Source organism: Diceros bicornis, chromosome 31 (assembly GCF_020826845.1).
Source record: "Diceros bicornis minor isolate mBicDic1 chromosome 31, mDicBic1.mat.cur, whole genome shotgun sequence".
NCBI classification, from domain to species: Eukaryota; Metazoa; Chordata; class Mammalia; order Perissodactyla; family Rhinocerotidae; genus Diceros; species Diceros bicornis.
In genome coordinates this window covers 20,975,052-20,999,607 of record NC_080770.1, presented here as the reverse complement: position 1 = coordinate 20,999,607, position 24,556 = coordinate 20,975,052, and the positions used below count along the sequence as shown (strand labels likewise).

At 34.6% G+C, this 24,556-nt stretch overlaps 2 protein-coding genes across 2 annotated transcripts; both read right to left on the bottom strand.

The window, feature by feature from the left end:
- Nucleotides 1-1,864: 1,864 nt before the first annotated feature.
- On the bottom strand, nucleotides 1,865-2,800 carry LOC131395776 (olfactory receptor 4A47-like). The gene has a single exon (XM_058527598.1). The coding sequence runs from the start codon at nucleotides 2,798-2,800 to the stop codon at nucleotides 1,865-1,867; it is 936 nt and encodes a 311-aa protein (XP_058383581.1).
- A 16,902-nt stretch (nucleotides 2,801-19,702) lies between these two features.
- LOC131395775 (olfactory receptor 4A47-like) lies at nucleotides 19,703-20,647 on the bottom strand. Its single transcript, XM_058527597.1, has one exon. It carries the CDS (start codon nucleotides 20,630-20,632, stop codon nucleotides 19,703-19,705), a length of 930 nt encoding a protein of 309 aa, XP_058383580.1. The 5' UTR covers nucleotides 20,633-20,647.
- Between the last annotated feature and the right edge of the window lie 3,909 nt (nucleotides 20,648-24,556).

Here is a 24,556-nt window from a genome sequence, read left to right as displayed (position 1 = left end):
AAAAAATGGGCAGAGGAAATGAACAGACAGTTCTCCAAAGAAGATATACAGATGGTGAATAGGCACATGAAAAGATGTTCAACATCACTAATCATCAGGGAAATGCAAATCAAAACAACACTAAGATATCACCTCACGCACTTTAGAATGGCTATAATCACCAAGACAAAAAAGAACAAGTGTTGGAGAGGATGTGGAGAAACAGGAACCCTCATACACAGCTGGTGGGAATGCAAACTGGTGCAGCCTCTATGGAAAACGGTATGGAGATTCCTCAAAGAATTAAAAATAGAGATGCCCTATGACCCAGTCATCCCACTACTGGGAATCCATCCAACGAACCTGAAATCAACAATCCCAAGAGGCTTGTGCACCCCTATGTTCATTGCAGCGTTATTCACCATAGCCAAGAAGTCACGCAACATAAGTGTCCCTTGACTGACAATTGGATTAAGAAAATGTGGTATATATATACAATGGAATACTAACTAAGCCATAAAAAAAGACAAAATCGTCCCATTTGCAACAACATGGATGGGCCTGGAGGGTATTATGTTAAGTGAAGTAAGCCAGAAGGAGAAACACAAACACTGTATGATCTCACTGATATGTGGAATATAAACCAACACATGGACAGAGAAAACTGTATTGTGGTTACCAGGGGCAATGGGGATGGCGGGTGGGCACAAGGGGTGAAGGGAGACATATATATGGTGATGGACAAACAAAAATGTACAACCCAAAATTTCACAATGTTAAAAACTATTAAAACATCAATAAAAAAATACAAGAGGTTAAAATTTATAAAATCACTGAAGAAAATTGAATTTTCCAAGAGTGATGTGATAGAAGAAATCAAAAAGTAAAATAATATTAAAATATAACATCTATATATAAAACATCCCCATAGTTACAGCATAAATAACATAAGGTTAATATTTGTAGCAAATATATATGTTTAACATAGAAAGAGTTCATAAAAATTCATCAGTAAAAATTCTCACTCCAACAGAACAAGAATTCAAGGATAAAATTAACAATAAAATTTATGGAGTGGATTCTACGTCCCAGACATAATGCAAGATACAGAGAGCACAAAGATAGCTAAGTAACCTTCCCTGACTTCAGATAGCTTCTAGACCAATGAACGTAGGCAATGGATAAAGATTTTAATCTCATTAATTGAAATAACTAGACAAATTTGAAAATTAACTAAATGTCAATCTTAGTCCATTTGAGTTGCTATTACAGAATACCCTAGACTGGGCAGCTTAAACACCAAACATTTATTTGTCGCAGTTCTCAAGGCTTGGAAGTCTCAGATCAAGCTGTCGGCTGATTCTGTGTCCAGTGAGGACACACTTTCTACTTTATGGACAGCCATCTCTGTTCTGGGCAGAAAGGTCAAGTGAACTCTCTGGGGTCTCTTTTATAAGGACACTAATCCCATTCATGAGGGTTTCACCTTCATATATATATTTTGAACTAGTTAATGATGAAAATCTTAGAAATATATTTTGATCATGGGATGTATTCACATAATAAATACTTTTCATCATGCCCAAGTTATTTTTTATTTTTATTTTTTTGTGAGGAAGATCAGCCCTGAGCTAACATCCACGCTAATCCTCCTCTTTTTGCTGATGAAGACCGGTTCTGAGCTAACATCTATTGCCAATCTTCCTCCTTTTTTTCCCCCAAAGCCCCAGTAGATAGTTGTATGTCATAGCTGCACACCTTTCTAGTTGCTGTATGCCCAAGTTATTAAACTTGAGGAGAAGTGTACTCAGTTAAATAATCACACATGACTATCCTGGAAGGAGCAATTCTTCATTGAAAACAGTTGATACATTTCTCTGCCGCCTCATTTTCCTTTTCTGGTCCAGAGCTTTTTCATGGCATTTTTCATCTCTCCATTTCTCAGAGTATAGATTAAGGGGTTCAACATAGGGGTGATAATGGTGTAAAACACAGTCAAGGATTTATCAATGGGTAAGGTAGAAGGAGGTCTCACATACATAAAAATACAGGGGACAAAGAAGAGGACCACCACAGTGATGTGGGAGCCACAGGTGGACAAGGCTTTGTGCCTCCCTTTCTGACTAAGATTCTTCAGGGAGCGCAGGATGACCCCATAGGAGATGAGTAAGAGAATGAAGATGACTCCACAGATTGTCCCATCATTGACAATGACAGTGAGACCAATAATGTAGGTGTCAGTGCAGGCAAGTTTTAATAAGGGGTACATGTCACAGATGAAGTGGTCAATGACATTGGGGCCACAGAAGGGCAGGTTGTAAACCAACAGGAGTTTAACTATAGCATGCAAAAACCCTCCAACCCAAGCCAGCAGAAGCAGGAGAACGCATACCCGTTGATTCATGACCGTCAAATAATGCAAAGGTTTGCAGATGGCCACGTAGCGGTCATAGGCCATGACCACCAGGAGTAAAATCTCAGCACCACCAAATAAGTGCCCTATAAAAAGCTGGCTCACGCAAGCTTGGAAGGAAATGGTTTTCTTCTCATAGAGTAAGTCTATAATCATATTTGGGGTGACTGTAGTAGAATAAACAGCATCCATAAATGATAAATAGCCAAGAAAAAAGTACATAGGGGCATCCAGGGTTGGACTGACCACCACAGTCAAGACAATGAGTACGTTGCCCACCATTGTCACAATGTATATGAGCAAAAACACAACAAATAATATTTTCTGATCCTGGAGGCTCTGGGTGAGCCCCAAGAGGACAAACTCAGTCACGTTGTTTCTTTGTTCCATAGGTTCTGTATGTCTCATTTCAGAGTTCAGGACAAAATTACCCGTAAATATGATTATTATTAGTGACTTCCTGAAATCTTAAGATAATTTATTTATTCATTCAACAAATAGGCATTATGATTTATCATGTTCCATGACATTCAGAGATTATAAGAAAACCAAGCTGCTTAAAACATGGTCCCTAACCTCGGTAATCTTGCAGACTAATAGAGAGACAAGTAATTAGAGACATATATGGAGAAAGGACACATTATTAAATAAACAGGTTGCCATAACTAGCTTTCCATTTGGGAGCTAATAAAATTGTACATATAGCTAATATGCCTTAAAGAAAAATAAAGTAAAAATGGATTAAAAGTTTAATGAAAAACTAAAGCAAAATTTAACTTATATTTACTTTCCAGTTAATAAAGGAGACGGCTTTCTATGTTCTAAGGGTAGAATAAATAATCTTCTTAACTAATAATTGAAATCTGAAATAGACATATTTGACAATTTCAAAAAATTTTAACAATTTAGGAAAAGATACCATGATAACATCAATAGACAAAAGTAGTTTGGAGAAAATATTTACATTTTACAGGACATATACAGAATTAACATCAACACAGAGAGAGAGCCCTAAGCAATTAACAAACAAACCAACAGCAAAGTCGGCAAATCCTATAAACAAGCAATTGAATGAAGACTACATCCAAATGGCCAGCAAACATATGATAGGATGCTGAAACTCTCCTGTGAACAGAAAAATAGGAACTGAAGTAACATGCTACATCATCCTCTAATTTTTAACAGATTAACAAACAATGTTTAGAGAACATATCAATGGCAACTATCATGAGATTTAGAAATACCTGCCCATTAAAATGTCCCTAAATAGTTACACTTGAAAGTACTTTTGAAAAATACTGATGTTGAGGGGGTGAATTTATTTTGAATCTTTATAATATGAAAATATGGAAAGGAGTATTACAGAATTGAATCAATCCCCACATATTTTAGTAATCACAAAAGATCCCTAATATTGCTGATTATCAGAATTACATAGGAGAACTTTTAAAAGACTGTGAATTCCCACACCGCCAATGCACTCTTGGAAAATGTAAAGCCTAGTTCAGAATCTTATGTATAAATACACTTCCTGGTTTACCTGCATAACGAGACAGTCATTCCAACCAAGTTCCAGGTTACAGTGCCTTCTCCCTTGTCCTTCATGCACTGCTGCCATCTCTGTGAGCAAAGAGAACAAGATAACACGTGCACCGTCACTGGACTTTGACCTGTTTCCATGTAACCAACTCTTTCCATGCATTCAGGAAGTCTGATTCATTTCAGTTTTTCAGAAAAATATTACCTTTTTTTGTGTGTGTGTGTGTGTGTGTGTGTGAGGATGATCAGCCCTGAGCTAACATCCATGCCAATCTTCCTCTTCTTGCTGAGCAAGACCAGCCTTGAGCTAACATCTATTGCCAATCCTCCTCCTTTTTTTCCCCATTTTCTCCCCAAAGCCCCAGCAGATAGTTGTATGTCATAGTTGCACATCCCTCTAGTTGCTGTATGTGGGACACCGCCTCAGCATGGCCGGACAAGTGCTGCGTCAGTGCGCGCCTGGGATCCAAACCCAGGATGCCAGTAGTGGAGTGTGTGCACTTAACCACTAAGCCACGGGGCTGGCCCCGTTTTGCAGTTTCTGTTTTACACCAACAAAAGTGAAATAGCGAAATAGCCTTTACAACGTTTCAATTCTCAATCAGTTATACTGGCCTGTCTTCATACAGCATCATTGAATTTGGGTTGCTTGAAGGATGGAGAATAATTTTATATACATACTTTATTATGGTCTGAATCCGTCATTTCAACTCCTGAAAAACGAGTCATGTAAATACTGATACAGACAAACCTCTCTGAGGTAAAGGCAAAGACCTGTACACACTTTGTTTACATTTGAACCACGGCACATATTATTCAGTCATTCAGTTGGTGCATCTCCAAGGATGGTCTTCTCTAATTAAATTCACTGGGACCCTAATCATAATTTTGAAGTAGACTCTGCATCTCCAGAGACGCCACCAATGTAATCATCATGTAGAAGAGGACTTACTGAACCATGTCCTCTGGGGGGAAAATCGTAAAAGAACAGCTTGAGGTCAAATCACCAAAAGGGAAAAGTTCAGTCTGGGCAGAAGTGAAATACGTATAAACTCTATTGTTTAATCATGACCTTCAAAACAGGCAAACCTATTTAAGTTTGAGCCATATCTTTGCAGATGACATCTGAACTGACTTCTAGAATATGATGAATGTGAATTTCAGAACAAGTCATTTAAAATGTTTCAAATGCAGATGAAGTTTGTCACATAGTTTCAGACACGCAAGTGGATAGAATCTGTGTTCTTATGGGAGTGGGGAAAGAGAACACAGTTGTAGGACTTTTCCATTTGTCTCAAAGTGCCCATGGAACGTTCACCAAAATAGGCAATACACTAGGCCATAAAAAGTTGTGATGCATTTCAAAGGACTTAAATCATACAGAATATATATCTTAGAATAATGTAATTCAATTAGAAATTGTTATGAAAAATATAATAACATTTCCCAATTATTTACAAATTAAGCGACACAGTCTAAATTAAACATGATCATTTTTAAAAATAAATTTTTGACAGAAAGATAATGATATACTATATGTATATAAAAGATATGAAAGATATGGGTGAAAGATATATGAAAGATTATATACATATCTATATATGTTTACTGGATGCAGCTAAAGCAGTGCTTAAAGAGAAATTTAGAGCTTTAATGCAAGTATTAGAAAACAAGAAATATTATAAGAAATGAACTAAGCTTCCATCTCAAGAAGCTGGAAAAGGAAAAACAAAAAAATCCTAGAGAACATTGTAGAATGGAAATAGTAAATTGAAGACGGAAATCATTGAAATAGAAATTAAGTGAAAAGTAGAGAAAATATATAAACCCAGGAATCGATTCCTTGAAAGATTAATAAATTTGATAAGTTCCTAGTAAAATGGATTAAGGAAAAATAAGAGAAAAAACAAATTATCAGAATCAAGAATGAAGAGAGTGTCATCACTGCAGATTCCACAGATCTTAAGATAATAAAAGATAATAAAAGGATATCATAAATGAACTTATGGCAATATACTTGCCGACTAAGAGGAAATGGACCACTGCTATGAAAAACACAATTTTCTAAACACATACAGGAAAATAATTCAAAACAGCAATAATCTAATAAATGTTACCTAAATCAATTCTTTAAAATCCTTCCCCTCCCCAAACAAAATTCCATTGCCGTATAGCTTTACCAATGAATTCTATATATCAATTAGTCGAGAAATAGTACCAATCTTACATAAACACTTTCAGGGACAAGAGGAAACTGAAACACTTCCTAACTCATTTTATGCACCCAGCATTACCCTTACACCAGAATGAAACAAGGGCATCACAAGAAAAATAATCAGATCAATATCTCACATTAACATACACACAAAACTCTGACTACAATATTTAGTTTGTTTTGGATGTTTTCTTTCTGGATTTTTGTTGTTGTTGTTGCTGTCACGGTTTATTAGGAAAGTCTGGAGTAGTGATCAGTCTAGGGCTAATTGTGACCCACTACTGAAGCAAGATCTTCCTAAGCACTCAAGTACTCAACCCAAAGCCCTGCCCTGTGAACCATGAGCTTTTCCAGATGGTGAGAGGAGACACTATTCCTGGCCCAGTATGAGCACTGGGCACTCTTCTCTAATCCAGCTGAGTAAATCTTCCCCCGCCTCAAGTAGTTTCCTCAAATGCACGCACTGAGCAGCACTCTGATGAATAGTTGAGGGGGATCCTCTGCAGTTCTCCAGTGTTTTTTCTCTCTCTGTCTCTCCAGCTCTGTTCTCTTCAATATTTTACCCTCAGGATTCTAGCTGCCTTAGTGCCTTGGTCTCCCCAGACTCTCAGCTGCGCCTTCTCAGCTGAAGGAATCTGCCAGGATCTTCCCAGGTATCCCACTCTGTACCACGACATGGAAACTTTTTAAAGGCAATAAGCTGGGAAAATTCTAGGGCTCAGCTTGGTTGTTTCCTGTCTCTCAGTTATTACTGTCAATTGTTTCTGACATCTAGTGTCTTGAAAACCATATTCCATGTATTTTTCTTGGTTTGTTTGCTTGTTTTAGGCAGGAGGGTAAATCTGGTCCCTATTTCTCCATCTTGGCCTTAATTATCCTTCCAAGTACAATGGTAATTAAATATTTAAAAATTTATCAGTATGTCATGAAAACAGGTCAAGGAAAAAATATGATCATATTCATAGGTCCTTAAACACAGTTAATTAATTCCACCTCTCTTTCTGAAAAAATATATTATTATGAGAATAGATGGCTTTCCTTACTATAAAATAAAGATATAAATCTTAAACCCCAAATCAGTAACATGCTTAATAGTGAAACACTAAAAACTGTCTTTTTTATTTCAGGGTAATTTTAAAAGCAGAATTATTCTCCTCTTTGTGTGAGTTTTATGCTTATATCATAACAGAAATACGTGAGATACAACTAGGATAATAATGTTTATGAATGTCTCTGATCCTCTTCAGAACTAGTAGTAAAGAAAAGGTACGAACCGTAGCCAAAAAGCAGAATATAGGATATGAATTCTGAAAACTCTCAGCAAAATCTGTATGCCTACACTGTGTGAGGTGAGGAAATAGGACGTCATTGTGACTGTTCCAGGCCTCCAGCCTCCTCTCCTCTGGTCAGCATTTCTGTCCGAAGAATTCAGTGCTCACAACATGTGCTGGATAAACAAGCTGCATGTTCCGTTATTTATTCTGTCCAGGAGGGCAGTTGACTATTTTGGGGGCAAATACTACTTAAAATAAAAAAATATATATATAAATAATAAATGCTAATAAAAATATAATAAAAGCTAGGTATGATTGTTACTCACAAACCTTGAAAGAGAACATCATCCCAATGCTACTTAAATTGTTTAAGGAAGTAGATTATTTTAAAAAGTAAAACTCCTATTCTCTCTATAAGGCATTCACTCAACTATTTACTGTGCCTGGCACTATCATAAGTGCCAAGGATCCGACAGTGAGCTTACATTCTAATGGGAGAACAGATAATACACAAAATTTTTAAGTAAAATAATAGTGTGTTAGCTAGTCAAAAGTGCTAACATTAAGTATGAAAGAAAACCTTAAGTGTGACAGAGAGACATGGAATGTCTGTATGTATTGTAACTTATGAAAATCCATGCGGAAATTATTTTAAAAAGTTCTGACTGAATCCAGCAATATAAAAAAATATATAACACTGACATAGCAAAGTTTATTCCACAAATGCAAATATGATCCATTGCAATAAAATACTATAATATAAATACTAATCACATTAATATATTTAATGAGAAAATAATGCAATTATCTCAATGACAGGTGCAAAGGCATTTTGAAAAATAGCACCATTCTTGATTTTTAAAAACTCACTACAATACAAATTGCAGGAAATTTCAGCTACTACCAGCATTATTTGACATTATGCTGGGTGTAGCAGCCAAGGGTGTACCTCCACAAGAGAAATAAATTACAAGCATTAGAATCTGGAAAGGAAGAAAGGCAGAAGATAGTGCAAATGATACAATTACATACCTGGAAAAACAGAAAGAGAAAAAGAAGCAAGTCCTAAAACTTGAAAAAAAAACAAATGAACAAATGAGTATAACTTACATAAGGTTGGTGGCATAACAACAGAGAAAAATGGATATCTTAAGTGAATTTTGAGCCCAATATTCTAACAGTAAATCACTACTGGAATATATTCTATAGGCAAAAAGAACTGCAAAGAAATCTTAAACTGCTTTGAGTAGTAGTCATATTTTAGTAGTAATATTATTATTGTTACTTTAAAATTATATAGGTATACTATAGGATAAAATAAATCAGTAATATTGCAATAGATTAATGAACTAAGATTTGTCATATTGTAAATCAAATAAGTTAATAAAAACATCGATATGGAAAGTCACATTTTAAATTCTCTCTAATAATATTTATTTTAGCCCTACTCACTGAAAATGCCTAGAAATAAGAAAATCTAATAGCAATACAAAAACTAATACTCAGGTTGTAATCTCTAGAAATGATTCATCACTATAAAGAATCAGGACTCTTTAGAAAAATAGTTAATTCCAGGCACAGTGCAGAAAACGTAAAAGATGAGGCTGGATATCTTGTGGTGTAAGAAAACAAGAAAGCTCTCAAACACTAACATAGCCATGTCAAAAAGACAGAGGACACATTTGAAACGGTTCTCACTAGGCTAAGGTAAAGCAACTGTGCAGTAAAATGAATGAGTACAAGGAATTAAACTATATCCAATACATGAGATACTAAACCCATTGGTCACTATTGAAAGCCACTAGGACACCAAATCATTACTCTGAAATTTGTTAAATAAAGTGAAATAATTAAGAATATGTTTTCTCTTTCCTGTATGAACTTTCTGTCAGGGAAGTGAGTAAAGTATGAGGGAAACTCCTTTTTTAAATAAGAAATCCAGTTAATAAAAGAAGAAATACTAGAATCACAATATCACCATTTTAAAACTCCTAATGATGTAATAGATATAGGCAATATAACCAGTGGATATGGAAACTATCGGCTTCAGGTTAATGGAGAACTTTATAACAGAGAAACAAGACTGACAACCTGAACCTACAGTTCAAACTTAATATCAACATGTACCTTCTGCTATGATGTAAAAGGAAGTAATCACACCACCTGTGAAGACTTAGTGCTAAAAAAAAAGTTGAACTTGAACCCATTCAAGCCTTTAGTTATAGCTACTACTAACTCATAAGAAGTACCAAAAAGTAAGGAATGACTTAAACGATACTAGATTCTGAACTCAAACTATTTTAAACTTTTGAGTATTCTATAAGACAAGTGACCTGGTATCCCATTAAATGGACCATTTGAGAATGAAAAAATAGATTAAATCACTAAATTATATTAAAATGAGAGAGGTGAATATTATAAAATAAAAGTGACCTAGGAGAATAACAAACAAATACATAACTGGATCTTGTTTGTATGGTGATATAAACAACCAAATGTAAAGAGACCACTTTGAGAAAATGGAATCAATAATTCTATTAGATACATATGGTCTAGGGTGCTGGCCCGGTGGTGCAGGGGTTAAGTGCATGTGCTCCACTGCGGCGACCTGGAGTTCGGATCCTGGGTGTACCCACGCACCGCTTGTCAAGCCATGCTGTGGTGGCATCCCATATAAAGTAGAGGAAGATGGGCACGGATGTTAGCCCAGGGTCGGTCTTTCTCAGCAAACAGAGAAGGATTGGCATCGGATCTTAGCTCAGGGTTGATCGTCCTCACAAAAAACAAATATATATATATATACACACACACATATATGATCTAAACACAGGAAATAAAAGACAAAGATTTTCAGGTTGGATACAAACCAAGACCTAATATGCTTGCTTTCTACAAAAAAAATCAATTGAAATATAAAGACATAGATATGCCAAAGTGAACGAATGGACAACATTATACCATGCAAACACTGATCAAAAGTGAGCAGGCGTATCTTGAAAAGCAGACCTCAGAAAAATAAATATTAATAGGAATACAGAGAACTATAACATAATGATAAAGGAGTCAATTCACCAAAAACATATAACAACCTTAAAAGTGTATTCACTTAACATGAGAAATTCAAAATTCATGCAGCAGAATATAATAGAAATAAAAGCAAAATAAACAAATCCACAATTGTAAATGATGAATTCAACTCCTTTGTCCCATTAATCAATATAAATGTCAACAATCAGTAAGGAGATGAATGGTACTGAATAACACTGTTAACCAATTTGACCTTAACGACAAAAACAACAAAATACACATTTTCTCCAAGTTCATATGTAATATTCACCATTCACCAAGATAAACCATATTGTGCCTAACAAATGATGAATTTTTAAGAATTCTTTATTCCTTAGCAAAAAAGAAATTAAATTCAAAATCAGTAACAAAAACATCTATAAAACCTCCCAAATATTTGGAAGTTAAATGACAAACAGAATATACATTCTTGTCAAGTGAACATGGAACATTCCCTAAGACAAATTATGTTCTGGGCCATAAAAAACAAATGTAAAAGGATTCAAATCATACATATTATATTCTTGGATATTAATGAAATTGAACTAGAAATCAGAAAAATATCAGGAAAAATCATCAAATATTTGGAAATTAAACACAAATTTATAAATAAACCAAGGCCAAATAAGAAATCAAAAGTGAAATTCAAAAACATTTTAAATTAATTAAATATAAAAAAAGCAGCATTTCAAAATTTGTGGGATGCAGCTAAAACAGACGTAAGTTACAATTACTCAGGTCTTAGTTTTGTAAACCAGCATTAAATGCATACATCAGAAAAGAAGGAGCATCTTAAACCAATTACCTAAGTACTTAGCTAAAAAACTGAAGAAAAAAGAACAAATTAAATCCAAGCAAAGAAAACAAAAGAAATATTGAAGAGCACAAATCAATGAAATTGAAAACAGAAAAAAGATGGAGAAAAACAAACGAGATGAAGAGCCAATTCCTCAAAGAAATCAATAAAATTGATAAACTTCTAGCAAGACTGATCTAGAAATAAAAAGAGAAAACTTAGAAATTACAAATATCAGGAATGAAAAAGAAGACATAATAGAAACCCACAGACATTAAAAGGAAAATGCAGAAATACGATGGACAGCTCCATGTTCATAAACGTGACAACTTAGAGGGAAAATTCTTTGCAGCACACAAGCTGCCAAAGCTCACTCAAAAAGAAAAAGACAACATGAATAACCCTTTGGCTATGAAAGAACTTGAATTTACAGTAAAAATCCTTTCAACAAAGTAAAATCCAGAGGTAGACCATCTCATTCATGAATTTTACTAAATACTTAAGGAAGAAATAATATCAATGCTATAGAAATTCTTCCAGAATATAGAAGAGTATAAAACACTTCCCAAATCAGTTTAGGAAGCCAGAGTTACCTTGACACCAAAACTAGACAAAGAGCTTAAAAGAAAAGGGCAAATTCTTACACGAACACAGATGCAAAAATGCTCAACAAAATTCTAGCAAATCAAAATTATTCATGATGACCAAATGGGATTTATCCTGGGAATGCAAGGCTGATTCAATATTTGAAAATCAATGTATGTAACTGCTGGTGGGAGTGCAAACTGGTGCAGCCACTATGGAAAACAGTATGGAGATTCCTCAAAAAATCAAGGATAGAACTACCATATGATCCAACTATTCCACTGCTGGGTATTTATCCAAAGAACTTGAAAACACCAATTTGCAAAGGTACATGCACCCCTGTGTTCATTGCAGCATTATTCACAATAGCCAAGACTTGGAAGCAACCTAAGCGCCCATCAAGGGACGAATGGATAAAGAAGATGTGGTATATATACACAATGGAATACTACTCAGCCATAAGAAACGATGAAATCCAGGCATTTGTGACAACATGGATGGACATTGAGGGTATAATGCAAAGTGAAATAAGTCAGAGGGAGAAGGTCAAATACCGTATGATTTCCTTCATTAAGTAGTAGAAAATAACAACAATAAACAAACACATAGGGACAGAGATTGGATTGGTGGTTACCAGAGGGGAAGGGGGGAGGGAGAAGAGTGAAAGGGATAATTCGGTACATGTGTGGTGATGGGTTGTAATTAGTATTTTGGTGGTGAACATGATGTAGTCCATGCAGAAATCGAAGTACAATGATGTACACCTGAAATTTTTACAATGTTATAAACCAATGTTACTGCAATAAACAAAAAATTTATAAAAAAAAATAAATAAATAAAATATACAGATCTGCGTGATGGACACCTATGTATGTGAGGCCTGTGAGATCCAACGGAATAGCAAGTTAATAAATCATGCACCTGGGTCTTGAACACATCCTGTATGTATACGATAACATACAAAAGTGTACTTTACATGGCTGGAAATTAAAGATGATTTTATTTGGCAAAATAAATAAATAAATAAATAAATAAAAAATCAATGTATGTAATTCACCATATCAACAGACTAAAAGAGTAAAATCATATGGTTATCTCAAGAGATGCAAAAAATACTGAGACAAAATTCAAGTCCTGGTTATGATAAAAAGCCTTTGGCAGATTAAAAATAGAAGATAACTCCCCCAGTATGATACCAGGCATCTCCAAAACCCTATAGCTAACATCATGCTTAATCACAAAAACACAAATGCTTTCATCCCAAGATCATGAACAAGAAAAAGATGGCCTTTCTCACCACTCATGTTCAACACCAGATGTAGGTCCTAACTGAAGCCATAAGGCAAGAAAAAGAAATAAAATGCATCATATTGGAAAGGATGGAATCAAAATGTTCTTATTCACAGACAAAATCATTATAGACCTAGAAAAATCTCAAAGAATCTACAGAAACAGCTACTAGTACGAATAAGTGAGTTTAGTAAAGCCACAGGGTATATGGTCAGAAATTAATCATATAGGGGATGGCCTGGTGGCATAGTGGTTAAGTTCCCATGCTCTGCTTTAGCGTCCTGGGGTTCGTAAGTTTGGATCCCAGGCACAAACCTACATACTGCTTATCAAGCCATGCTGTTGTGGTGACCACATACAAAAATAGAGGGAGATTGGCACAGACGTTAGCTCAGGGACAATCTTCCTCGAGTGAAAAGAGGAAACATAAATTTTATAAACATTTATAAGATTTATAAACTTATAAAACTTATAAATATGTGCTGTAGTGTGCTACAACTACAAAATACTGATGAAATATCAAAGGAAAATGAAATATGTGGAGACATGTACCATAGTCATGAACTGGAAGACTCATTATTGTTAAAATTCAAATTTCCTCAAATTGATCTACAGATTCAATGCAATTCTAAACAAAATCCCACTACAGTTTTTTTTAGGTAGAAATTGACAAGCTGATTAAAAAATTTGTATAGAAAGGCAAGAAAACTAGAATAGCCAAAATAACTTTGAAAAGAACAAAGTCAAAGGACTCACACTACCTGTTTTCTAGACTTAATACAAAGTGCAGTATCGGAGAAAGTTACACCTGTAGATCAATGAAATAGAATAGTCTAGAAACAGAACCACACATTTGATGATTTATGACAAGTGCTAGAGGTAATTCATTGTATAAATGATAGTCTTTTCAATGAATGGTGCTGCAATAATTGGATATCTATTTGTAAAAAATGAACGTTGATCAATACCTCAAGCCATAAATAAACTATAACCAAAAATGCTCATAGAGCTAAATTTTAAACCTAAAAATATAAATAAAATATTTATATTTTATATTTATATATGTTCATATATATATAATTATAAAATATAAAACTTCTAAAAGGGAACATCAGAGAAAATCTTTGTGATGTTGGGTTAGCCAAAAATTTCCTAGATGTGACAATAAAAGTGTTATGCAAAAGAAAAAAATGATAAATGGGGCTCCACTAAAACTGAGAAAATCTGCTCTTCAGAGGGTATTTTAAAGAAAATGAAAAGACAAGCCACAGACTGGTAGAAAATATTTGCAAATCACATATCTGATAAAGAACTTCCTTTCAGAATATATAAAGTACTCTCAACTTTCAATAATAATGAAGAACTTAGTATAAAATTGTCAAAAGAATTGAACAGAAATTTCACCAAGGATGATACATGAATGGCAAAAAAGCACATGAAAAATGCTCAACATTATTAGTCATTCAGGAAATGCAAATTAAAATCACAAGATATTACTAATGACCTATAAGAATGGCTAAAATACAAAACTTGACAATACCAAGTTCTGACAAAGGTGGAAAAAACCTAAAAATATCATTTATTGCTAGTAGGAAAACCATGTACTATACTTTGGAAAACAGTTTGAAAGTGTTTCATGAAATCAAACACACACTTACCATAAAACCCAGCTCTCCCACTCCTGGGTATTTATCCAAGTGTAATGAGAACTTACATTCACACAAAATTCTATACATGAATATTTATAGTACTTTTATTTATAAATTCAAATATCTGGAAAAAATCAAAATATGTCTTAATTGAGAAAAGGATAAACAAACTGTGATACATCTATAAAAGGGAATACTACTCAGCAATAAAAAAGAATGGACTATTGATGAACAAAATAATATGCGTAAATCTCAAATGCCTATACTAAGAGAAAGAAGCCAAATTTAAAAGATTACATACCGGACATGATCTTAAATATAGAAAACCCTAAAGACTCCATCAAAAACTCTTAGAACTAATAAACAAAATCAATGAATTCAACAAATAAATAAATTAGTATATTATATATACTAAGAGCGAACTATCCAAAAACAAAATTAAGATAATCTCACTTACAACAGCATCAAAAAATAATAAAATATTTAAGAATAAATTTAACCAAGGTGGTGAAACAGTCGTACACTGAAGGGTATATAACATTGGGTCCGGTCCGGTGGCGTAGTGGTTAAGTCCGCATGCTCTGCTTCAGCGGCCCAGGGTTCGTGGGTTTGGATCCCGGGCACAGGCCTACACACTGCTCATTAAGCCATGCTGTAGCAGCATCCCACATACCAAATAGAGGAAGATGGGCACAGATGTTAGCTAAGAGCCAATCTTCCTCAGCAAAAAGAGGAAGATAGGCAACAGATGTTAGCTCAGGGTCGATCTTCCCTAACAACAACAACAACAACAAAAATATATATATATATGTATATAACATTGATGAAAGAAATTAAAGGCACAAATAAATGAAAGATATCCCATGTTCATGGATTGAAAGAATAAATATTGTTAAAATGTCCATACTGTCCAAAGCAATCTACACATGCAATACAATCCGTATCAAAATTCCAACGACATTTTTCACAGGAATAGAGAAAATCAATCATAAAATCCTTGGAACCACAAAAGATCTCAACTAGCCAAAGCAATCTTGAGAAAGAAGAATAGAGCTGGAGACATCACACTTTTTGATTTAAAAATATATTACAAAACTATAGTAATCGAAACAGTATAGCATCAGCATAAAATCAGATGCACAGACCAATGGAACAGAATAGAAAGCTCAGAAACAAACTCATGAATATACAGTCAACTGTCTTTGAAAAGGGGCCAGAATACACTATGGGGAAAGGAAAGTATCCTCATTGTGTTGGGAAAACTGGATATCCACATGCAAAAGAATAAAATTGAACCCTTGCTATGGTTTTAATGTTCGTGTAACCCAAAATTCATATGCTGAAATCCTAATGTCCATTGACAGCATTAGGAGGTGAAGCCTCTGGGAGATGATTAGATCATGAGGGCTGAGCCTTCACAAGTGAAATTAATGCCTTTGTAAAAGAGATATGTTGGCAAGGATGTAGAAAAGTTGCAACACTTGTACACTGTTGGTGGGAATGTAAATTGGTGCAAGCACTATGGAAAACAGTACCAAAAATAATTAAAAATAGAACTACCACATTATCTAGCAATCCCACTTCTGGATATATATCCAAAGGAAATGATATCAGTATCTCAAAGAAATGTCTGCACTCCCAAGTTCACTGAACATTATTCACTACAGCCAAGATATGAAAACAACCTGAATGTTCATTAGGTTTATATGTGCCCCATTTCTTGACCAATGAATGAAACAATGAAATATTATTCAGCATTAAAAATGAAGCAAATTCAGCCTTTTGGGACATGGATGAATTTGGAGGACCTCAAGAGAAATAAACCAGATACAGAAAGAAAAATACTGTAAGATCTCACTTATATGTGGAATCTAAAAAAGTCAAACTCATAGAAGCAGAGACTAGAATGTTGATTGCTAGGGACTGGAGGATGGGGGAAATGGGAGATATTGCTGAAAGGGTAAAACCTTCCAGTTGGAAGATAAATAAGTCCTGGGGGTTCTAATACACAGCATGGTGGCTATAGTTAATACTAGTGTATTGTATACTTGAAATTTGATAGGAAAGTAGATTTTAAGTCTTACAAAAAAAATCGTAATAATATGAGGTGATGCATGTGTCAATTAGCTTGCTTGTGGTAATCATTTCACTATATATATATATATCAAATCATCACATTGTACATACTAAATACATACAATTTTAACTTGCCAATTATACCTCAATAAATCTGGGAGAAACAAAGACTACATACTATATGATTCAATATATATGACACTTTGGAAAAGACAAAACTATAGGGATAGAAATGGATCAGTGTTTGACAGGATCTGGAGGTGAGGGGAAAAGATGCCTACAAAGGTACATGAGGAAGTACTTTTTGTGATGAAACACTCTGTATATTGATTGTGACGGTGGTTACACAAACTGTATGTATTTGCCAAAACTGGCAGAACTTAGACTAGAAAAGGATAAATGATGTACTGTGAAGATTATATCTTATTAAAAAGTAATAAATAAAACAACAGATTTCCTACATTGAAAAAACAGACACTCAGAAAATATAATAGAAGATAAGATCCTATTTACAATAGCACCATAAAAAAGAAACTCAAAAAGACTAAATTTACAAAGAAACATACTAGATCTATATGAACATAAAAAAAGATTTGTTAAGTGAAAAGACCTACTCAGCTTGTGGATAAGAATTCTCAATTCTCTAAAGATATAAACTCTTTCTAAATCAAATCTTATTGAAAATACTAACTAAATTTAGTTTTTACTAGATTAACTTATTGAAATTTAATTTTAAAACATTAATATGCAAAAATAGACATTGTCCTGATAAGGAATAGTAATGAAGGAGTGCTAAACTTCTCAGATGTCAAAGTGTATTATAAATCAAATGCCGTTACATCCTCTGTTAAATGGCACAGGATTAAAGAGATCAATGGAAGATAATGGAGCCTTCTATTGGATCCAAACATATGCTGTATTTTAGAATACAAAATTGGCACATCAAAGCAGTGGGGAGAATAATTATGCATCTATAAAAATGACCATAGAGAAAAATAATTAAAATGTAATCTTAACTCCTTACATCCAAATAAAGCGTAGATGGAGCAAAAATTTAAACATAAAATATAAAACAACAAAAAGATTAAAAAAATTATATGTTAAAAAATGTGGAAAGAATATTTTGATAACACTGAAATAGAGAAAGTCTAAACGACATAAAGGCCAAAGAATATATTGAGACATTTGATTTTGTAAACATAGAAATATTTCTACACAGCCAAAAATATTCTACATAGTATAAAAACATCAAAACGAATCAAGAGCTGAAAAATAAAAATTACACATACAATGGTAAAAGAGATAATTTCCTTAGTGTATAATTAAATCATAAAAATCAGTATGGAAAAGATCAGCAATCAAATAAAATAGGTAAATTCATTGAAAGACAATTCACAAAAAAGCAATACAGGTCATTTTAAACATGGGAATAGATGCTCAAATTCAATTATATTTATTGAATGTCGATTAAAGTATATAAGTGAAACACAATTTCTTTAATCAGATTGTCAAATACTATAAATGTTTATCAAGCACTGACTGCTGAGAATGTGGTCAACAGGCATTGTACAGCCTGAAGGCACTAGCTTAGTTCAGCACAAGCTCCTGGATGGCATTTTGGCAATAACTCTGAACATCAGTGTTGTAAGTACATATACCAATTGACTCAACAATCCCACTTCTAGGAACTCATACTTACAAAATTTCATAAAGACTTCATTGCAGCATAATTTGTCATAGAAAATGACTGAGAGAAACATGAAGAGAACTAAATACATTAATTTTAGTGTATCTTGATAAAGGAGTATTAAGCAATATGAAGAAATTGAGAATGACATCAATCTATATAGACTGCTATGGAAAGATCTTCAAGAGGTTGAGTAGTAAAACTCAAAATTTACACACAGAGACATAAACTCAAACATGTATATGAAAATATGCTTTTGTTTGCAAGAAGAATCTTACAGAGTTCAGTGATTGCATCTGGAAGAACGGGGAGAATTTGGTGAGGGATAAGCAGGAGGTTTATTCTACAGTATTACCATTTAGCATGGATTCTATTTTTAAAATTTATTATCATCTATTACACTTTCAATTTTTTTTGTGTGTGTGAGGAAGATCAGCCCTGAGCTAACAACCATGCCAATCCTCCTCTTTTTGCTGAGGAAGACTGGCCCTGAGCTAACATCCATGCCCATCTTCCTCCACTTTATGTGGGACGCCGCCACAGCATGGCCTGACAAGCAGCGCATTGGTGCGCACCCGGGATCTGAACCCGGGGCGCCAGCAGCTGAGTGTGGGCACTTAACCGCTACTCCATGGGGCCGGCCCCTCAATTTGTTATTTAAAAAGGTAAAACATTACACTAAAAATTTCATATATAATGCAATGAAATTGAAAAAAGAAAATATTCTATAAATCACTGGATATTCTAACTAGTACAATAAAAGAAGATAAAAGACAAGCATCTGACTAATAACAAAGCTAAGAAGGAAAAAGAAAGTAACACAAAGACATGCAGAAATTAATGAAAAATTAGTGTAATGATAAAAATTTCATTGACTAATTCATTATGTATTATTTGTTGACTCCCTATTGTACATGCATTTCACTTTTCTAGGTGTGGTAATAAACAAGATATTATACAACTTACATTCTAGCAGAGAAATTTTTATTAAGAGCAAAAGGTATAGTTCATCCTGTAGTTATAATTATAAATCCTTTGGAGAAAATGAAAGTCGGCATCAGATTTATGAAGACTTTCACACTCAAAGGAGATAGCCGTAATGTCAAATTATTTTTTCAGGATAGATGATGCACTTACTTATTGGTTGATATGACTTTTTTTCTCCAGAGCTTCTTCATAGCACTAGTCATTTCTGAATTTCTCAGAGTATAGATTAATGGGTTCATCATGGGAGTTATAAGTGTATAAAACACGCTCAATGATTTGTCAATGGGAAAGGTCTCTGCAGGTCTTACATACATGAAAATACAGGGAACAAAGAAGAAGACAACAACAGTGATGTGGGAACCACAGGTCTGGAGGGCTTTCCACCTCCCCTCCTGACTAAGGTTCTTTAGAGAGTGCAAGATGACACCATAAGAGATGAGTAAGAGCAGAAACACGATAGTGCAGATCAGTCCTCCATTGGCTGCAACTAAGATGCCAATGAGATAGGTGTCAGTACAGATGAGTTTCAATAAGGGGTACATGTCACACATAAAGTGATCAATGACATTGGGACCACAGAATGGGAGCCCATAAATAGTGCTAAGCTGAATTACTGAGTGCAGAAAACCCCCAACCCAGGACACTACCAATAGCACAACACAAACCCGCTGCCTCATGATAACCAAATAATGCAAGGGCTTACAGATGGCCACATAGCAGTCATAGGCCATCACCAACAGAAGAAAGATCTCTGATGCACCAAAAAAATGCTCTGTAAAGAGCTGGGTCATACAAGACTTGAAGGATATAGTATTTTCCCCAAAGAACAAGTCTGAAATCAATCTGGGGAAAATGGAAGAGGAATAAAGGACATCCATTAATGATAGACTAGCTAGAAAAAAGTACATGGAGGAGTCCAGGGTCTTACTGACCATCACAGTCAGAACAATGAGCATGTTGCCCACCATGGTCAAAATGTAAAAGAGTAAAAACATAACAAAAAGGACTCTCTGCTCCTTTGGATTCTGCGTGAGGCCCAAGAGGATAAAGTAAGTCACATTGTTCCACGGTTCCATCTAGTCTTTATAGGTGCTGACTTCAGAGATTAGAAGCAGTTTACCTACAAAACAAGGGGGAAAACTTTTCAATGCATTATAATTTTAATCTTTTATTTATTCATTCAATTAAAAGAATGTGTATAGAATATCTGCGTCAAATGTGTCACATCGTGATTACCAAGTTGAATAACACATAGTTCCCTACCCTCGGTGATATGATGCATAATGAGAGATCAGTAAAATCCACGTCAATGTAATAAGTGCCATTATTAAAATAGTCACACGATGCTAAGGATTACAATGCAGGAATATATCAATCAAATGGAATCAGACAAGGCTTCCCAGAGGAAGAAATGCTTTAGCTGTGTTTAATAGGCAAAGTGAAAGAACACGAGAAGATGAGAAGGGAATCCTATGAAAAGGTGCACCATTTGTAAAGTTACAAATGTGTAATACTTGACGCTCATTTAAGACAATTTGCATACTCAAAATGAGTAATCAAATTATGAATGAAAGGTCATTGTCCTGGATTGTCTCCAATCTCATCGAGACCTCTTTCTTAGGATCTTTAGATGGGTATTCTACTTTTCTGTGACAAATAAATTCTGAAGCACTTCAATTTGGGGTCTCTAGCCCCTATCTCTCCCCTAATTTTCAGATTTGGATATGCTACCTCTCCAATTTTGGACATCTTCAATTGTCTGTCAATTTAGTATTTATAGAAGTAGATTTCTCATTTTCCGTGATAAACATAGGTGTTCCTCATCTCATTAAATGGTACCACCATCATGTCATTGTTCAGACAATAAATCTGACAGCATCCTTCACTCTTTTATTGCTCTCAAATTACTTAGTGAGACCTTAACAAATCGTGTTGACTCTGCTTTCCAGTATATCACAAATTTGATCATTTCCCAATACCCATTTCCTTCCTGGCCCACTGCAGTCACCTCCTACCAAGTTTCTCCAATTTAAAACTCTATCCTCCAATAATTTCCTCTCCTGAAGCAGCACTTTTTAAATATGATTGTGATTATATCACTCCACTGCTCAAAACTCCTACAGTGGATTCCAATCATGTACTCACAATTTAATGTATCACATTTAATATTTATGGTAACAAGAACTGTAATCCCCGTTTCCCAGTTGAAGATACTGAGGCTCAGAACATCTAATTAATTTCCCAAAGGTCATATATTTTTAAGTGAGAAAACCAGGTTTGGAATCTAAGTTTGATTTATTTCAAAGTTGTTTAATTTCTTACAAAATGAAGAAATTCACACAACTGTGAAGCCTGGTTCCCACTATTTACTGTTACTCTTACCTTGTGGAGGCTTGTTCACAAGCTGAAGGAAGACTTTTTAACTAACTCATAGGGACTTGGAATTCTTCATTCTCCAGTATGACAACAGAGGACAAAAAGCCACATTATAACTTGAGGATATATTTTGTTACATTCAGCTGTCTGTCCATTTTCTCCATGGAGTCTTCTGATTATTTAGAAGATTGTTTTCATTTGCACTGTAGATTATTTAATAGGAATTCCATGGTACACACAGAAAAACAAATTTACCTTGCTACGGTAATTTACCAAAAAGGCAAGGAAATCCTATGTTAACATAAGAAGATAGCACTCACCCATTTCCCTGGGAAATTTTTCTGGAATGACTTCTTTCCTACTAACTTCAAAATAGAAAAATACCACTCAATTGTTTAGCCCTTCTCATTGTATCATGTTGGTATAGCCAGACTATTTGACTTGAGATTTTGAGAGACATTCTTGTGCTTGTATTTATGTCATACTTTAAAGTTAACAATGTACCTCCTTATACATTTACATCAGTCCTTAAGAGGATATCATCTTCCCAACAGAGGCAAAGATCGGTGGTCGTTTTATTCCTTCTAACCACATTTATCATTGAGTCCTGGAATTGGAATATATCCAAGATTAATTCTAGCTTAATTAAATTCACTGGGATTTGCCACAAAATTTAAAACTACATCTATACGTAAACATACTACCAGGCCAAATCACACAATTAGGATCAAAAAGATGTAACGTGGAGAAAAAATAGCTTGCGAACCACTGTGGTACTATTGGCAGTCAAGAATAAAATATCTGCTGAGTCATTTTGATCCAGTGAAGATTAATTTATCAAGTATTCTCTCATTTGCCATAACAAGTGTTTCTTTCCTTTTATTTAATACTCAATTTATTCTGCCTTGAAGTGTGGTTAGATACATTAAAAATTTTATCACCAATTTAGATAAAATAACTAATTATTTATCCAATTTTTAGTTATTTAAAAAAAATAGAACCTGCATTTTATGCCAGGAACTGTGCTATGAGTGAAGACACAGAACTAAAAAAACGTGGAAAAAGTCATGAAAAAGACCCTGCCTGCATTTACCTTATGCTCTTAGATAGAGACAGATGATAAATAAGGGGACTTTTTAATAAAGTAATTATAGTCTTAATCAGTGCTTATAAGACAACAAACAGGGTACTGTGAAAGAAAATAAGACAGAGAATTCTACTACGGAAAATGTAATCAAAGAAGGCCTCTCCTAAAGGTTATGTTTGAGCTAAAACCCAAAGAAGAGGAAGTTGCTTCAATGGGAAGCATTGTTACATGCAGAGTTTCAATGTTGAAAAGAGCTTAGCAAGTTCAAGACACTGAAAGGTCAGTATACGTGGAGGTAATAGGGAAGGGAGAGAAGAAAACAAACTGAAATTGAAGAGATGACTAGGGACCGTACTCATCAGGGCAGCACAGAGCTTAGTGAGGAATCCGGATTTTATTTAAAGTCTTTTAATGTGAGAGTAAATAACTTAGACAATTTTTTTTTAATTAGGGAAATCTTCCATCTAAAATATTTCAAAGTTTAGATAGAAGAGCTTTTTTACAATTGGTACAAAATACTATCCTGGGAAGGTTAAGAAATATCAGTTATTTTTGTTTCTGTTTGAGCTCTAAGCACAATGCTTACAGAGTAGATGTTCAGTAGAAATTAAATCAATGTATCAATAGCTCTCTACACTATCAATATTTTTTCTGCTAACAAAATTACTTGTGGTCCTTTGTGTCTCCCTTCTTTCTTACATGTAGGACAAACAGAAACAGGGACAACTATCTACCAGATAAAATAAAACACTTTACACAAGACTCCATCCCTAGCTGTAGTGAAAATAAAAGGTGTGTGGCTGCAGAAAGTCTTTGAATGCTCTCAGACATTTTGTTACTGTCCCAGAGGATGTAGTATCCACTCTCCTGACGTAAAATCCAAAGGACTACATTTTCCAGATCTCCTTGACAATCAAATGCAGACATGTGACTTGGGTTCTGCCAACAAGGATTATCTGTGCAAGTCTTTAAATTGGAATTAGTTATTTGAGGCTAGGTTCTGGCACGTAATCAACAGCGTCAATGGAGTTCCAAGTCAAGGCAGTGGTGGCACCTTTGCAGTTAGCCAGTGCCAGCATGGTCACGGTGTCAGCAGAGGCAGCATCTCCTGTAGCATGCCAGTCCTGTCAGGTGTGCTTCTGCAAACTGCTCCTTGTCACTCAGCCTAGAATTTGTGATTCTAGCCCTTACAAAGATTCTTTATGCTATAATTTCATATAGTAAGTCCCTTCTTCTTAATCTCTCTAGATACGATTCTGCCTCTTCAGATAAGGACCCTGATATATACCAAACTAATCTGAAATTTTCCATTTCAATTTATCACCAAGGTGGAATGTCATCAATTTCAGAATGATTCCAGGTAACAAGCCATCTTTTTACAAACATACTTATTCTAATAAGTGTTACATGGAGATGATGGCAATTTATTGAGTAAATATTTATGAAGCATTTATTCTGTGTCAATCTCTGTTCTAGAAGCTTAGAGATATGGTAGTGAATGAAAAAAGTAATGCCTCTACTTCTACGGAGTTTATAT

What these genes read in the sequence shown, in the direction of transcription:
- LOC131395776 (XM_058527598.1), bottom strand. Translation starts at nt 2,800, where the DNA reads ATGAGACATACAGAACCTATGGAACAAAGAAACAACGTGACTGAGTTT.
- LOC131395775 (XM_058527597.1), bottom strand. Translation starts at nt 20,632, where the DNA reads ATGGAACCGTGGAACAATGTGACTTACTTTATCCTCTTGGGCCTCACG.